Source organism: Phyllobates terribilis, unplaced genomic scaffold, assembly GCF_046119375.1.
Source record: "Phyllobates terribilis strain yellow unplaced genomic scaffold, ASM4611937v1 Scaffold_12__6_contigs__length_324123572, whole genome shotgun sequence".
NCBI lineage: Eukaryota > Metazoa > Chordata > Amphibia > Anura > Dendrobatidae > Phyllobates > Phyllobates terribilis.
In genome coordinates, this window is record NW_027362772.1 from 266,206,116 (window position 1) to 266,223,879 (window position 17,764).

At 41.4% G+C, this 17,764-nt stretch overlaps 1 protein-coding gene across 2 annotated transcripts in view; it reads left to right on the forward strand.

The window, feature by feature from the left end:
• The first annotated feature begins 240 nt into the window (after positions 1 to 240).
• Positions 241 to 17,764, forward strand: part of LOC141172592 (probable pleckstrin homology domain-containing family N member 1) — a 39,521-nt gene continuing 21,997 nt past the window's right edge. The window contains exons 1-5 of one of the 2 annotated variants that reach the window (XM_073656979.1): positions 241 to 367; positions 582 to 889; positions 8,386 to 8,461; positions 15,242 to 15,298; positions 17,480 to 17,626. In XM_073656979.1, the coding sequence (XP_073513080.1) occupies positions 798 to 889; positions 8,386 to 8,461; positions 15,242 to 15,298; positions 17,480 to 17,626 (372 nt within the window). In that variant the 5' untranslated portion in view covers positions 241 to 367; positions 582 to 797. Of the gene's footprint in view, positions 368 to 562; positions 890 to 8,385; positions 8,462 to 15,241; positions 15,299 to 17,479; positions 17,627 to 17,764 lie in introns of both variants that reach the window. The other variant, XM_073656980.1, reaches the window with a different exon arrangement.

Below are 17,764 nucleotides of genomic sequence, written 5' to 3' on the forward strand. Positions count from 1 at the left end.
TAGGATCACTGCTTCCAATAGGTGGCGCTATAGAGTACAAGTCCTCTTTTTCTCTGAAGAAGCAATTTGCATATTCAAAACTTAAAAAAATCCTAAATCTAAAATAGGTGATAGTTAACCAAAATGACACTTTCTCTAAAAGTCTCAATTTTTGGATAATCCCCTCATTTCATTAAATTGATTGCATTTTTTTGTTACAAAAGTAATTTTCCACCCACACCTAAAAAAAAAAAAAAAAAAAAAAAAAAAAGCCACGGCATTAGGAAATACCTGACAGCCTTCGACTTGCAGAATTATTCCGACATGTCAGATGCTATCACTCGCGGCTTACTACCGGCTGTGACATCTAATGATACGAGAATCTACGGTAGGACTTCGTTCTAGAACCGGACGGTCTAGTATGGCGACTCGTCACATGTAGCGAAGCCTTGGGGCGGCACAGGATGGGTTAACCCCAGTGTCATTTACTCCTTTGTCAGTGTCTTTCTCCCTTTTCGCCCCTTGTTCTACAAAGTTCTATTCTTTCCATGAAAGTGAGAACCTTCCCTCCCCCCCACCTCAGGTCATCTCTCATTCTGCAGGAAAGAGAAACAAGCTCCAACTGAACAGGAAGCTCTCTCTCCATTTCACACTACCGGTTTGTGAGTTTTCGAGCAGATTTGTCTCTGTCCAGCTCCCTCCTTTCCTCACTGATGTGATTTCGAGGAGGAAGGATGTGCGAGGCCATCCCACATCTCCCCACATCTACTACTTGCCTATGTGAGGTTTGCTGACCGGCAGATGCCAACCGTCCGGTCATGGGATGCTGCAGCGTGACAGCGCGGGGTACTAAGGAGAACAGCAGTGATGGGCACGAGGAAGCCGAATTGCTTCAAAGAGACGAAAGCCGGTAAGTCTCCGTTATCCTCTATCGGAACATACTTTGCTTTTTCGGGGGATGCCCATATGGCTGTAGCTGAGTTTGATATTTAACTCAACTCTTCGTACTTTAAGAAAAACCTTCTGCATTAAAAAAGTTTTCCATTTCCAGAAAACCACTGTCCCCCATCTGCAGTTCAATTTAAAAATCTAACTGGGCTTTACTCACCCTCCCTAGGTCCAGTTTTGAGTCTCCACCGCTGCTCCCGGTGTCTGCTATTGACCGCTGCAGTCAATAATTGAGAGCCAATCAGAGCTGCTGAGCTCACTGATTGACTGCAGCGCTGTAGATGTGATGTCAGAGCTGCATAACAGGCACCTGGAGCAGCAGTAAAGACTCAGAGATGGACCTGGGGAAGGTGAATAAAGCACAGTTTATTTTATTTTTTTTTAAAAAGCTGGGGACAAGGATATTCCAAATCCAGAAATCACTTTTAAATGGAGGGCTTGGCACATTTTTCGATTCCCACTCCATCGATACTCTTCCTCATTGTGGTTGTATGGAGAGAAGAATAAGGGGGCACAAGAGCCTGATCTAAGGCCATGGCCCCACTATCAGTATTTGGTCAGTATTTGGTCAGTATTCTTTCTCAGGAGTGGGAGCCAAAACCAGGTGAGGAACAATCAGAGAAAAGGTATAATAGAAACAAGTCACCAATTCTGCATTTATCACCCACTCCTGCTTTTGGCTCCCACTCCTGAGAAAAAAATGCTGACCGAATACTGATAGTGGGGCCGTGGAATTAGAGGTGGACCCCCAGCAATCAGACTCTCATCACCTATCCTGTTTATGTTAATAATGAAATAAAATGACATTTTTCCTACTTTTTTATAATAAACATATTAAAAATATTAGTAAATATCTTTTCTTACAATTCTATGCCTTGCTGTCCCTCTGTTATTCTTCCCAGAAATTTATGAAAAAAAAATAGACAACTGGGTATTACCGTTCTTCTTGATAAGAGGTGTGTCCTTACACCGTCTAGTACTGTAAGCACTGATTGGTCAATGTCAGATTGGGCAGGGTCAGACCCTCAATGGTAACACCCTGTTGTCAATGTATTCCTAAATTTTTAAGAGGAATATCAAAGGAAAGGTAGAATGTAGAGTTCTAAGAAAAATTGATCTAGAATTGTTATTTCATACGGAATACAAGTATTTAATAAAATAGGAATTTCAAGTGACAGATCCGCTTGTTTTTTATTCTTCAGGGGTGAATTTTCTTACTTGACTTCGTCAGCGAGGTCATGTTGAGCCTCAATGATTATCATTGTAGAGGTCATCACGCTGATGTGCAGACTCGAAGCTTGTGCTGCAGATGTAGCAGAGCTGAGTTGTTTTTTTGACATGTAACATGATACGATAAAGTGTCATCAGGTGACGTGGTCTTTTAAATGAGGGCATCTGTATGAAGGGCTATGCTGAATTGATGGCTCATACAAGATGGGGGGTTACTTTATTCATTAATATAAAACTTAAAAACAGGGAAGACACAATTTTACAAAAAGACGGTGATACATTACAGTGTTCCCTTGATGGAGCGTCAGGCGAAACATGCATTTGGGGCACATTTATAACGTAAAGTATTTTGCTTTATATTATTTTTGGGCATTTCACTGAATTTATGTAGTTACATTCTTATGTTTGTATTTATTCTTATGATTAGTTTATTTAATTCTATTTTATATTTTGCCATTTTGTATGAGTTTTTCTTATGTAATTACAACATTCATACCCTTCCTATAGCGTGTTGCCATCAGTTTGTAAAATTTTGTGTTCCCTATTTTTATGCTGATTTTTATGCTGCTTATAGAGCATTTGTACCTTTTTCGTGAATATGGGCAATAAGTGTAACTTAGTAACAGTCACATTCATGCCACAAAATAATCCAAAAAAAAATTGCAGTCGAAATCAAGCTTTTTATGATGAATATACCTTTAAAAAAATTTTCTTGGCTATTTTTTAAAAATTTGTAGGACTTTCACTATTTCCAAATAAAACTCTTAACAGTTTTCACTCTGACCACTTAAGCTAATATTAGGCAAATACTTCCTGTTTTGTACAGATCACTTCTCATTATCGTTACAATAAAAGATATTGATGGTCTTCTGGAAGGTTACTGAGTGCGTTGAGCAAAGATCAAAGATCACTGGGATATTTTCCCCCTAACCACATTCTTCCCCCACGGAGCATCACAACAGTACACACCTAAGGCACCTTCTGAAAGTGCTGCTTCTATGAAATTTAAGGAGGCTCTACTATGAGCCCAAAAGATTTACCAACTTTTCCAAGAGTCCAAAAATTATCCCCCTTTTTTGGGAAACTAGGAAAATTTTCAGTAGAGGTGAAAAGATATAGTTAACATGATATTCAATATTCACATAGGTTATAAAACAGCTAGCCTCTTTCTCCTCTCTGCACAATGACCTCTGCATAGATCACAGAGCATGCCCACAATGCTTCCTGTTTTGTACAGATCACTTCTCGTTATTGTTACAATAAAAGATATTGATGGTCTTCTGGAAGGTTGCTGAGTGCGTTGAACAAAGAGCAAAGATCACTGGGATATTTTCTCCCTAACCACACGCTTTCCCCATGGAGCATCACAACTGTACACACTAAGGCACCTTCTGAAAGTGCTGTTTCTTTGAAATTTCAGGAGGCTCTACTATGAGCCCAGAAGGTTTACCAAATTTTGCAAGAGTCCAAAAATTATCCCCCTTTTTTGGGAAACTAGGAAAAATTTCAGCAGAGGTGAGTAGATATAGTTAACATGATATTCAATATTCACATAGGTTATCAACAGCTCGCCTCTTCCTCCTCTCTGCACAATGACCTCTGCACATATCACAGACCATGCCAACAAAAACTCCCCCAGAAAAAGTCAATAAATATCTCCAGACTTTCCTGTGGTCCATGTGACTGCTGTTAAGGAGATTTCTATATCAGGATACTTCATATCATGGGGTGTCTGTTTATTTCAGCTGAATATGCCTAGGAGGAAACTTGGTGTTCTCCATGTGACTGTGCTGCATTTCCTTGCTCTATTATGCTGAAGGCGTGATAGAGTGTATTGAACATTTGACCCTAGTACATGCATTCTTCTGAATTCTCCTGGAATCATAGCTATCATGATTTAAGTGCTGGCATAGGAGTATTCATGGTTCGGGACAGGAGTTCTACTATCATATACAATAAACAGTTTGCAATCTGTAAGATATTTCTGCAACTTCAGAAGTTTTACCTAGTACCCAAAATGACACATTCTCGATTACACACTGACCGCAATTTAGACAGATAGGAAGCAGTGGCCGCCCCAAGCTCGTCTCGTGCTAAAGCTGGAAGATGCATATCACCCCACCCATCATGTCACAATCAGGCTACAGTACGGTTGGGGTGATTTCTGGTTCTGGCAGATGTGACATGTTTGGGCATTTCTATAAGTCATAGCTGTTGCTACATTTGTACTCTATATCATTAGTTAAGATCAGTGCAGGAAATAGGTCAACATATTTTGGTCTCTGCATTTTACTGCAACTTTTCATAAATCCCAACAGGTTTAACTGATGGAAAGAAAAAAAGGCTCCATCAGAGGGTTGTCTGATTTTTACTTTCAAAAATAGAAGCGTAATTTATTTTTACCAATTAACAAAATGTAAAGTGAATAAACAAAAGAGAAATCTAAATCCCTTCAATATTTGGTGACTGCCATTTGCCTTCATCAGTTCTTCTAGATGCACTTGCACACAGTTTTTAAAGAAACTTGACAAAAAGGTTGTTCCAAACATCTTGGAGAACTAACCACAGATTCTCATGTGAAAATCCTTCTGTCTCTTCATGTAATCACATACAGACTAGATGATGTTGAAATCGGGGATCTATGGGGGCCAGATCATCACTTCCACTACTCATTGTTCTCCTTTATGCTGTAGATAGATCTTAAAGGAGTTGTCTAGACCTGAGTTTAAAGTCTGCAGTCACCCTATGTGACTGCAGACTGTTGAGTCCTCACAATGCACGCACCGCATGCTGTGAGGATTCTTTGGTGCCGGCACTGGGAACAGATGTTGACGTTACCGCAAATATGCGATTTCCACATTTCTGGCCACATTCCGACTAGACGTGTCCAGCCTTGCTACATTCACTTGTATTGAGTGAAGCTGCTCACGTCTAGTTGGCATATGACTGCATGTATACAAATTGCATATTTTCGGTCACGTGACCACCCGCTTTCCGCACCAGTACCTGAGAATTGTCACATCATGTGGTGCACGTAAGTTGATGATTCAAAAGTCTACAGTCCCTTTTATTGACTTTGGCTCTATGTTTGGGGTCACTGTACTGCTGTAGAATAAATTTGGAGCCAATCAGATGCCTCCCTGATGGTATCATATGAAGGATTAGTATCATTATGATGGATAAATGGGTCACCGGTATAATATGGACATGTCTTTCAGAGTCAGAGATGCTCTTTGTGACCGTTCTCTATCCTGGCCAATAGGTGAGGATCCTGAACACCTTGAGCAGGTGCATGAAAAATGGGTACTTCTACAAATTTAAAGGGATAATCGTAAAAATAACATGTCAACTATCTATAGATTAGATGATAAATGGGGTTGAGATCCCCCACCAATCATGAGCTCAGGGGCTCCAAACTCTCCTGTGTGAATGAATCATTACTGAGCATGTGCAGTTACTGCCTTATTAACTGTCTATTACTCATCTACATAATTAGTGGAGAGTCAATGGAACTGTGTAATGCTTCATCTACAAAGGGGAATTTGGGATCCCATTGTCATGATCTGTTGATCTTGAGATATATATTATTTATGGGACAAACCTTTTAAGGTGAATTGTTGTGATTGAGAACAAAAGTGCATACATTTATCAAAGAGGGTAGGGATGTAAAAAGTAGACTGTCCCTTTAAATTTTTTAATTTTCAGGGGTTTTGTATGATCATCTCCAGTCTTTGCCTGGTGGGTGGATCTTCATCTGTCTCAGATCATTTACCTCTTGCTGTAACCGCACCGATGATTGATCTCAGTTGTCTTGTCATGTCTGCCACTCCTTTATTAGCGCTTTGTTTTATGGCGATATGACTCTGGCTTTATGGAACCATTTTTCATACACGGATAATGAAATGTATGAATGTTAATGAAGGTAATAAATGTAACACTAATTACCGCCGAGCTCATTTATCCCGCTGATCAGCAATGCCATTAAAAGTGACGGAAGTGAAAGACAACTTTCTCTTTTTGAGCTGAATTGTTATTTTTTAGCGATAATTTATTTTATTATCCCCTCTGGGTGTTTCGGCAGTCACGGGGAAGAGCCGGAATCTCAAGTTACAGGCAGCAGCGAGCGGTGAACCAGAAAGAAATGGAAGAATTTACACTTTAGGCTTCTTTTTTTTTTACTTGATACGTTTCAGGATATATATATATATATTTTTTTGCTGCTTATAATCTTAGAGGAGAGTTGGAATAAAACGTAAATTCTCCATCCTGCTGTGTAGAAATGAATATTCTTCAAGATGCTAAAGAAATATTCCCAGCAAATCACCGAAGCTCCTATATGCCTGCCAGGCTTAAAGGAATTTTCCAGGTTGAAAAGAAAAGTCTGCAGGAACTTTACACATGCAGTGGAAATTGTGCACATTGCACGCTGTCACCATTCGGCAGTCTGCACTTACATAGAGCTGTGTGACGCTCACAGCCCTACCCTGGGAAGATGGGGGATTACTCGGAGCCGGGTCAGATGTTTGGTGGGGTTGTAGCCGTGGCCTGGACCCGTTCCGTGCCCAGGGCCGTCACATTAAAAAAAGGTGGTAAGGGCTATCAGGGTTGAGTGGTTGCTATCGACTATCGATTGGTTCCCTAATCTCCCATTTTCCCGGCAGGGGAAGTACACTAATGTCTATTAGCCCCCCTTACAGGTGGGAGAAGTGTGGTGTTGGATGTAGAGTTGGGGTCCTGACAATTGCACCATCCTTACCTCGAAGGAGAGATACCACGCCCCACTAAAGAGGTGCACTATCCCTGTGGCGGTCGAACCCCCAGGGGCGCCATAGAGCGAATGCAGACTTTTCATTTTGACCCTCGTTCTTCTGCCCTACTTTATGAATATCAAATTACAGCTGTCTATTGAAGTCTATGGAGTGGGAACAAGTGAGGAACATAGCAAAGAAACATGCAATGATGGTGCTACTGCTTTCTAGTAAGTGTTTTATTTCACCCCCATGCTGGATTCACAGCTACACAGCTCAGTATTGCTGTATAATGTCCTCCATGCTGGTGCTGCCTCTGAACATGTGCTACATAGAAAAAGGAGAGCAGGGATCAGTCATGTCTGTGTGTGCTGTGCATGTCCATAGTTCTCCAAATAATTGCAAGGGCTATGGTATTGCCAAGCTATCAATGTAATCATATATTTCTAGGAGGAATGGCACAGTGCTGGGTTCTAAAAAATAATCCTCATTTTATTGAGAATTCAAGTATTTAACCCCTTTACGATATATGACATACAGTTACGGCATATATCTAGTCCCTGCCTTTGATGCAGTCTTGAAAGCTTATGTCACTCTAGGTATGGGGGAAACCCAGCGTATAACGACAGGAAAAGGGAAGGGTGCCTTACAAGTAGGAAAAGGGGGAGTGAAGACCCCTAAACAGCTCAAACAACAAAACTTGACTCCCCTGTGGACCCTATATAGGTTCTGCAGGAGCACTAGTCAGCCCCACTGCAACTAAAGTACACGCAAGGGAAACAAACAAAGGAATACACTTAGCTTCAAGATAACACCGGAGGAAACACAGGAACTCCAAGAAAATTCTAGCCGACTATTAGAATTCCAGGCCTGAATAGATCAGAACACTCTATCACCAGCAACTCTCTGGAGAAACTGCGTGAATTTAAGGATACAGCAAGGACGTGCTAATTCGCAGCAGAAGGTGAGGATCACCCCTGGGTCCTAAAGGTAGAATCCCTAAGCAAGGTGAGGCTCACCGCTGGGTCCTAAAGGGAGAGGGATCATGAAGATGTTTGCAAGGCCAAATGCAGCGACATTCTACAGCCGGACCCCATATGACTGTCTGTCAAACCTAACACACCCATGACAGCTGAGCTAGAATATTTCACGACAGATGATGACTGATTTATTCAGCCATCATCTGCCTCTAACAGCGGCGGGTAGAGCGAAGTTCTTCTTGAGGCTGCTAAACTGTTAAATCCTGCTGTCAATCTCTGACAGCAGCATTTAACATGCGCCGTCAGGGAGCTGCATCATTCCACGCGCCCATCATCATTCTTTAGTACAAGTCATCTCACAAAAAAACAAGCCCTCATATAGCTCTGTGGACAGAAAAGTAAAAAGCTATGGCTACGAAAAAAGTGAAAATAGTCCAGTCATGAAGAGGGTAACAGACAGAAGATTTTTTTGGATCTTACCTTATTTTTTTCTTTTACAGGAAACCATCAGCAGTCAGCCCACCATGCAGTCCGTCTTCTAATGGAGGTCCGTGCTGCATACCTCAAGAGCTGGCTGTGAGTAAACTCAACATTTATCTTTAAAAATGGACATTCTATTCTTTTAATATTAAAGGGGTTGTCTGGTCAAGATATATTGATGACATATCCATAATATAGATCATCAACATGAGAATGGTAGGAATATGGTACCCCACACCCCCCTTTGTTATTTCCTTCAGGACTGTTCTGCGGTAACAAGCAGTGGCCACTACACATTGAATGGAACTGTTTTCAGCCGCTACCTTCAAAGTATTTACATCCGGGGGCTGCTGACAGAGAAAATAACAGCTGATCGGTGGGGGGTGCCTGGTGTCGGACTCCCATCCATCCAACAGATGGGTCATCAACCCGGACCGGATAACCTACACAGCAACTGAGATCAAATGTGTTTCATCTTGATTTACCTCCTAAGAGAATAGAATTTAATTAGATTAATACAAGAGATTCTTCCTTATTTCAACAACAGACAATATATATTTATCCACAAAGAAATAGAAAACAGACTTAAAGGGGTTGTCAGATAAAAACAACCCCTTTAACGTGTTGATTGGTGGGATTCTGTCCACTAGGATTCTTTCTCCTCATCAGTATGTTTGGCTGAGATGCAGCTCATGGGTAGGGGATACTGGCTCTCATGTAAGAGAACTAACCCAGTCTTGGAGACTATAGATAAGTGAACAATATTTAAGTGGAATTGAATTCTACTCCAATCCTACAAAAATCAGCATTCGCCAAAATGTGGATTTTTTTGTAATTCGATTGGTCAGTTGTCATTGGTTGCCATTTTTCTGAACCATGCAGGTCCACCAAAATGTTTTAAAAAAATGCTTATATTCACCACTCACCTCTCTGGCCCCTCTGCTCTTCATCGTCACCAGTCCAGACCTCAACGTCTCTTTGGATCTCCACCGCTCATGCTGAAATCCACAGACATCTCATGCTAGGTTGGGACTACCAGCTGTGATGAGTCCTGGGACGGTTCTGCGCATGAACGCGTAAGGACATCGCGCACGTCTTGACATCATGATGTAGGGACCTTCCGCATCATTACACAGAACAGTTCTGGGTCTCATCAGTACCGGAAGTCCTAGGATTTCAGCTCGAGCAGTGGGGATCAGAAGTTGTGACAAAGGACTGGAGGGGTAACAGTAAAGAGCAGATGGTTTGGAGAAGGGAGTATTCTTTTATTTTTTACATCTTACATTTATTATGCTCCGGGGTCTTAGAAGTCCCCAAAGTATAATAAGTAACATTAAATTTGTGGCAAATAACTTGTCTACGAATTAAATTTCATTGGAATCCAAATTTTGCCTGATCAGCTCATCTCTATTGGAGATTTATTTTCAAGTTATTTTCAAGTTCTCCTTGGGAAAAATATTTGCAAAGCAGCTCATATCAGCCAAACCAGAGCCCCATCTGTAGAGAGCGCTGTTTGGGGGGTTTTGCCACTCATCAGTACCGAGCAGGTTACTGGTTGGCTGAAAGAAATTTTGTAGATGCAACTTGGAGGGATAAAAGCTATCGTGTAATAGGGCCAACTCAGCATGGAGACTTATAATGAATATCCTGCCTGATATCTATTCAGAGTCCCGCAAGATTAAGTTCTCTGATTTTTCAAAAATAATACTAAAAAAAAAAAAAAAACTGAGTAGAATAATCCACAATGGGCTTTTGATCCTCTTGAAATCCTCAGTCATCTCAGTCTTCCTCTTTTATTCCTGGTCAGGAAATATAGCTTGGATGGTATAAACTACGGCACAATGTAAAACTTCCTCATCCCCCAAAGTGACAGGCCCTGTGAGGATAACAATGCTGTGTCTGTCCTACATCCGAACACAGACTTCTACAAATATTTATCTAAGCCGCCTAAAGCCTAAACTTCATAAAGGCCTTTATGTAAAGTTGTCCCGGACATAGAAAACTTTTAGAGAAGAAAAGGGCGAGTGACAGCAGAAGTGATCGGTGTAACAGAAAGAAATAAAACGATCCATTCATTCTGATTCCAAAGCGTTATGCTAAAATGTGAGATTTCATCATTTCTTCTGTCTGTTCTGCATCAATTTATTTGGCCTTTAAAGGGAATGCGTCAGCTATGTAATCTGACAGCAGCATGATGTAGGGGCCGAGACCCTGATTCCATCGATATATCACTTAGTTTTCTGGGTGCAGCAGTTGCGATACAATCACAGTTTTCTCTGAGTCTGTGGGTCTATGGGTCGGTGAAAAACACGTACAGCACTTGGATGAGATCCGTGGCGCCATGTGTATTTAAAGGGAATGTGTCAACAACTTTTTGCTATGTAGTCTGAGAGTACCATAATGTAGTAGCAGAGACCCTGATTAGAGCGATGTGTCACTTACTAGACTGTGTTTTGCTGTTTCTGTACAATCAGTGTTTTATCAGCAGGAGATTATCACTACAGGACTAGGTATCTCATGCCTCCTAGTCCAACCACGCCCCCAGCACTGATTGGCCACTCTCTATCATTATACAATGTACATAGAAAACTGTGGTGTGGGTAGGGCTAAGCATTCCGAGCTCTACTAAATCTGCAACAGAAAAACTCTGATTCTATTACAACTGCTGGACCCAGTAAACTAAGCGATTGTTACGAGTCGTGATTCTGTGCTCCCACCTGGGAATGGTGCAGGTCCAGTGCTACACTACTCCAGTCACAAGCACCTCCATTGTTCTGACCCTGGAGGCGAAGTTACTACGTGTGCAGGGAAACTGTCCCATTCTTGTGGAACATCACGTTCTGATGTTGTGGGATGTGTGAGAATGCAGGACGCTGCTTTGTCTGATACTATGTAGTGGTAGGACGTTGTCCAGTCTGCTGTTGAAGCTAGCAGGGAGTGGCTTTCTGGGGATGATTGGGAGGTAATCAACACCTGAACATTAGGCGGGCTATTTAACTCTGCTCCCTGCTCAGTCCTTTGCTGTTTATTGCAGTTTGCAGTTCCCTATGTGCTTGGTGGTGAGTGGTGCTAGCATTAGTCTTCCTATATTTTTTGGGGTTTTCTCATGTTCTCTTCAGGTTACACTTCCTGGGGTTCATACAGAGGTACTCACTTGGTTCTTGACTAGGCACCGGCTGCGTCACCAGATGCCAGCTGTCTGGTGACAGTAGGCCTGGGAAAGGCTTTGCCAAAGTCCCCTTCCATTTACTGGGAACTGGGTGAAGAGTATTCTCGGCCCTCAAGGGCTCGCCTAGCTGGGCAGCTTGTGCCAAGTGCGTCTGTGGCTGTGCATTTGCTGGTTTGGTGCCAGTCTTGTTGGGTCCCTCTGCACAGCGCTGAACAATAAAATATTGCTGAAATCAGGGTCTCTGCCCCTACCTCATACTGCTGTCAGATTAAATAGCAAAAACCTGGTGACAGATTCCCTTTAACGCTGAAAAGGATAGGAGAAGCTTTGTAATTGATTTATTTATGTATCCATCCATTAAAAATAACACAGATGACACTGATGGTGAAAACGGATATAAGTTTTGCAATTTACTGTTTGTTAAAATATATAGCCATTCTAGAGATATTAACAATTTTCTTTTGTTTACATCTTGTTGTCTTGAAGACCGACCACCACTGCTAGACAGCAAAACATGCTCATTGCTTACAAACTCTTTTCTATTGAGCTTGTAACCAGTATTTTGAAGTGCGTTGAAGTGCGCCCTTATCGCCTAATCCAGGCCAGTTTCAGTACAGTACTTACAAGCTAGAAAGCAGCAGTGGTCGGTAACCTGGGCGATGTGCTGTAAACAAAAGAAAAATGTTTATATCTCAACAAGGGATAAAAATTTTAAAGCGCAGTCAATTGCAAAAGTGCACTATCCAAAAGTATCTATTATTTCTGAAAAGGAGAATAACGCTTTAAGCAATGTACTATGGGGGTTATTGCCACATTATTTCTTCGGAAAAATACAATATTCTGATTAAATCTTATATTCATGCTGACTCATTGGCAAAATATTAAGAAACTTCTGGGTGGAAATGTTCAAATTCTGATAGTACAGGTTGAAATAATTTTTTTCTAATTAAAGAGGTTTAGAAAATGTATTTACATCACACACTTCGGTTTAGGATCTTTATCTCTTGGCCAGTTATATAGTGTGTCACAAATGATGCATTTTCTAGTGGAAACCATTTCAGGAAGCTTACCATCTTTCGAGAGTATTTTGAGAAGTTTTTCATTTCCTGAAGCAGCTTTGAATAATTTTTCAAGCATCTTATAGGTGAAGCAGAAGACGCTTCAGGAAAACACAAGCCGTGATTTTCCTAAAACGTTTTCTTTGTCTTCTTTTTTTTGGGGACGACTTTGACACCGGCGTCTTTATTTTGGAACTTTACTTATAAAATAGTGGCAGCTTCAAAGTAGAAGCTGCCTGAAGGATGGACCGGTCACTTCTCTTCACCGCTTCATGGTTTTCAAAGCCAGAAACGGTTAAAAGAAGTTATAAAAGCATGCACAGCAAATCTTTTTGACATTTCTGTGCATACGTTAATTTTTTTTTCCTTTTGTTTTAGCGTTTTTTCAGGTGGGTTCCAAGTGGAATCCGCCTGAAAAAAATGTTGCGTGCACATAGCCTGTTCGTTTTTATGGAGTATTTGGAGAAAAAACTTTCTATGTGCACAAAATTCTTTTCGGTAGGAAACCAACTGAAAATCTTTAAAAAAAAAACGGCAAAACTACCAATGTAGCCGCTTCAGAAAAAGGCTACCGGCTTTTTCCCGAAGTGGCTTTGTGAAAGAAAACTCCAGTGACAGCGCCGGCGACTTGTGCACATAGCCAGTGAGCGTAAACTCTTCAAATCCTCCTCAAAACTTCAAAACTCCTCAAAAACTTTGAAGTTTTGCTCAGCTTCAGCTCAAAAAACTTTGCAAAAAGACTCTGTGTGCACACACCATTGCAGAGGTTTTTTTTCCTAAAGGATTTTTTTTCACAGCTCTTTGATTGGACAGTGCCTTTTATGAAAAGTTTTCCATTAGGAGACACTGTAGCGCCGGCGTCTCTGCCTCCTGCCGGGCAGAGACGCCGCTCCCCTCACCGCCGCGGTCATGGTCCGGTGTCCTCCAGCTCCCCTGCTGCTGTTGCGCGCACCACGCGCAGCTTCCCGGGCACTGTGCTTAGGGCGCGCGCGCTCTCTCCCTCTTAAAGGGGCCGTGCGTGCCATCCTAAAGAGTCCCCGGCCAATGGCCGGAGGACCACCCCTATTTAAAGCACTTCCTCCAAAATGGAGGTGCCTGTGCAAGGTTGTTATTTGTGTGCTAACACTCTCCTCAGCCCTCAGGTTCCAGTGCCCGCCAGTCTGTCTGTCAGCCGTGCCCGCCAGCCTGTCTATCAGCTGTGCCCGTCAGCCTGTCTATCAGCCGTACCCGCCAGCCTGTCTATCAGCCGTGCCCGGACTTCAGTGTTTGACTGTTTCTCTAGCCAGGTGCTTCAGTGCCTTTCTCTGTCAGTTCGCTTGGTCCTTCTGGGACCTCTAGTACCTTTTTGTCAGTTTGTCTTTTTGTGTTCTGCAATAACTTCTCTGTTTAGGAGGTGTCCCATTTTGTTCCAGTCCTTAGTTCTTTTAGGGACCCCTCCACTTATGCTATAGGTCTTCGTTCAGACTAGCCGAGGACTAAGGCGGCTCTGTTTGCTAGGAACAGGCAGCCCGCTACATCGTAGGGATTCAGCTTAATCTTACTGTAGGGACAGCTTTCCCCTATCTTTCCTTAGTACTTGTTGCAGATCATAACGCCCGTAACAGACGCTTCAAAGAACTGATGTCCACTCTGTCTTTTCCCACAGACTTTTTTCAAAACCTCTTCAGAAAAAACACTGAAAACACTGAACATATGACCAGCAAAGTGGTTTCAAAACATAAATGAATAAAATTGTCTTTCAAACATTTTTTGAGCAATTTTTTATCCGTTTGTCAAAAAAAACTCAGTGTGCACATACCTTTATTTAAACTTTGACTCCAACATATCAACATTAAAGGCTAAGTTCCCACGGTGTGAAAACACAGCGGATTCTCGGCCGCATACTCACTAGCAGAAATCCAACGCGTTTCACAGTGACAGCATTTACATAAGATTTTAAGAAATCTCATAAACATAGTGTGAAATAAATCCGCAGCATAAGTTGACAGCAGCTTCCGATTTCAGATCTGCAGGATGTCAACTTATACTGGTAGGCATGAATTTCTAAATTTGCACTGGGATCTAAGGGATAAGGTTTCTCATTGTGGAAATTGACATACCAGGTCTGGCATGCCATTATGAGGAGACTTAAACGCTTTGCATGCTCCTCTAGGAAATTAAATATGCAAATTGCCTCTTCAGAGGGGAAGAGGACTTGAACTCTAGTGCCACCTATTGGAAGTAGCAATCCTACAAGTCATTAGCAACCCTTTAACGAGCCTTGAAATATGACTTAGGATAAAAGCCAAATTAAAATCTCATCCCGTCTACAAATTGAGATTCTGATTTGGCTTTTATCCTAAGTCGTATTTCAAGGCTCGTTAAAGGGTCGATAGTGACCTGTAGGACTGCTACTTCCAATAGGTGGCAGTAGAGTTCAGGTAAATTTGTACTGCAAAGGGATACTGCTCCACTGTCGGAGGTCTACAGTGAAGATTTTACTTGAGAGCGTAGCCTAAAGATCTTGTACTGCTTATGGATGTGGAGGACAATCGTGGACAGCTCTCATCCAAACCTCTTTCTTTCTGAGATTTCTGTAATTGTCACACTGATGACTAATGACTGTAATGATGGATTAAGTCCCCGACCATGATGTTTATCTCTCCGCAGATCCTGTCCCCTGGCAAAACTGTTAACCACACAGTGCACACACAGTATGTGTCTAAGGTCTGTAATAATCATTTGTATAACTATCGATCATTGTAAGAAATTATAATTAAGAGTTTGTATGTTATTAAAACTTACAAAGATTGTTCCAAATCATTACGAAATTTATGGATTACGGAATTTACCACACTATGAAAACATCTTGGGCACGTTTAGGCATCGGCTGTAGTGTAAATCATTGAGTTGGAAGCGGCAATTGACAGCCCAAGATATGCCGGAGAGGAGGCAAAATAGTCCTGACAGCCAGGCTTAATGGGAAGCAATTGTCAGAAAATCACTTATTGTGAAAAATAGTTTTTTTTGTGTTTAAAAGTATTATTTAGAAAAATTATATCAAAATCTGTATTAAAAAAAACAACATAGACATCTTGCAATTCTCACACTGGCCACTGGGGCTTTTTAAAATGTTTGTTTTAGGAAACAACACGTGTACATTGGCTGCAATGAACAGACTTTATCCCTATCTTTTGCACTGAAGCATCTAATGAGAGTGTACAAAGTTCACTGTGGAGGGACAGGGGATCTGCTGTGACATTGCCTATTGTGAGTGGCGAATCCTGTGTTATCCGTTATTGTAATTCTGCCTCTGATGATAAGGAAACTGCTGTAAACTCTTCCTGAAAGAAAAGGAAGTAGGAGTCTAAAATAGCCCCAGTGCCGGGTGTGAAAATTGCAAGATTAATTATAATTTTTAAAAAATAAAGATTGTGGTATGAAAAAAAAAACATTGCCAAAATACTAAAAAAAATTGAAACATAAGAACCTTTTTTAGACAATAGGTCGTTTTATGATTATAGTTTCCCTTGAAAAATGTAATCAATTTCTCTTACAACATTCCATTGCTTGAACCAATGGGGTCTGTAAACAGAGTTGACAAGGGTCACTATTTTGTCGGTTTCATTTGGGCAAATTTTGTATTCTAGGACCGTTCTGGATGGTTCTAGCTAGTGACTAAGTTAGCGAGTGTCTGATCCAGATGCATCTATCCTTGTACCACATAGGGTAGCAGTATGGAGACAGTATTGCACTGGTATTGGTCTACTGTATGGATCATTGCACATAAGTTTAGCTTTTCAAAGTCCAGTTGTATACATGTTTTATGGCCCTGTTATTTATGTACTTCATAAATTTCAAGACAAATCTTCTGCTCTAACATTTCCCGTTTTACTCACCTAAAAGCCATAAGCTTAAAACAATGTTTACACCCTACTGGCCAAAGAATGAGATGCCGAATGGCCCTAAAATTACCAACAAGGGCTAAATCACAAACTTCATTCTTGCCTAGACTACAAAGCTCCCATAACTGTTGTTTTGGGTTGGATATGGGTCAACCCAGACCTAAGCATCTCAGAACTCCTTCCAATTTAAATATCCATTGAAGACTCTCCCCTTTGTCAGCTAACTGGAAAAGATCCTGAGAACTTTCCATAGATTTTATACCTTTCTCTCTTAGGGGGTCTAAAATGAGTAAATTCACAAATAATTCTGGTTTCAAATACAACCCAAGCAGACCTAATGCATTGCCTCCGAGCGCTAAATCTCACCCTTCATACTTGCCTAGACTACAGAACTTCTATAACTGTTCTTCTGGGTTGGACATGGGTTACCCTAGACCTAAACATCTCAGAACTCCTTCCATCCTAGAATATCCAGTGAGGACTCTCTCCTTTGTTAGATAAGTGGAAAAGACCCTGAGAACTTTGCATAGATTTTATACCTTTCATTCTAGGGGGTCATACAATTCCTGGTGATGTGGGGTGATCCAAATGAAAAATACCTTAAAGGCATATACATGAACCCACTAAGAAATTCCACTATCTTCTTTTGGTCAGAAATTACCTTATCATGTCATTGTTGTTGCTGGTTACTAATCCCAGATGTTCATTTTTGGAGCTCAGTTACTGTTGATGCATAGTAAAGAAGGTGGCTGGTTTAGCTACTGAAATGAGAAGTCAGCCAGTCTCCTTCGCACTGATACCCTCCTGACACAAGAGGTTCTCCAATATAATTAAGCCTAAGGTAGACTAAGTACACCACCTTTTGGCCAGATGGTATACCCCCTGGCAGTTGTGAGCCATTATTAGTAACAGCCCTTACCATGTGATGCCGTTGGGCAATCAGACTGGTAGGTGCCATGTTTAATAATTTTTTTGCACTGTATTTGTCTTTGGCTTATTGCAGCCTATTCTATTTTGGGGGAGAACACGAGAAGAACTAAATCAGATCATTTTAATAGAGCCGATCCAAGGTTGGGAAGGTCATGGAATCAGATCGTATGGCGACGTGGTCATGTCGTCACTGGCAGTCATGCAAATCAGTCACACCGAGGTATTTTGTATTAATTATTTTATGTTCTTTTTTTTAACTGAATGAATGTGTTTGGTTTTATACCCCGACAAGCGGGCATGTTGCTAGCATTGGGCTACCAGGGCAACAATTTAACTTAGCCTCTGGCCAGGCTATTAG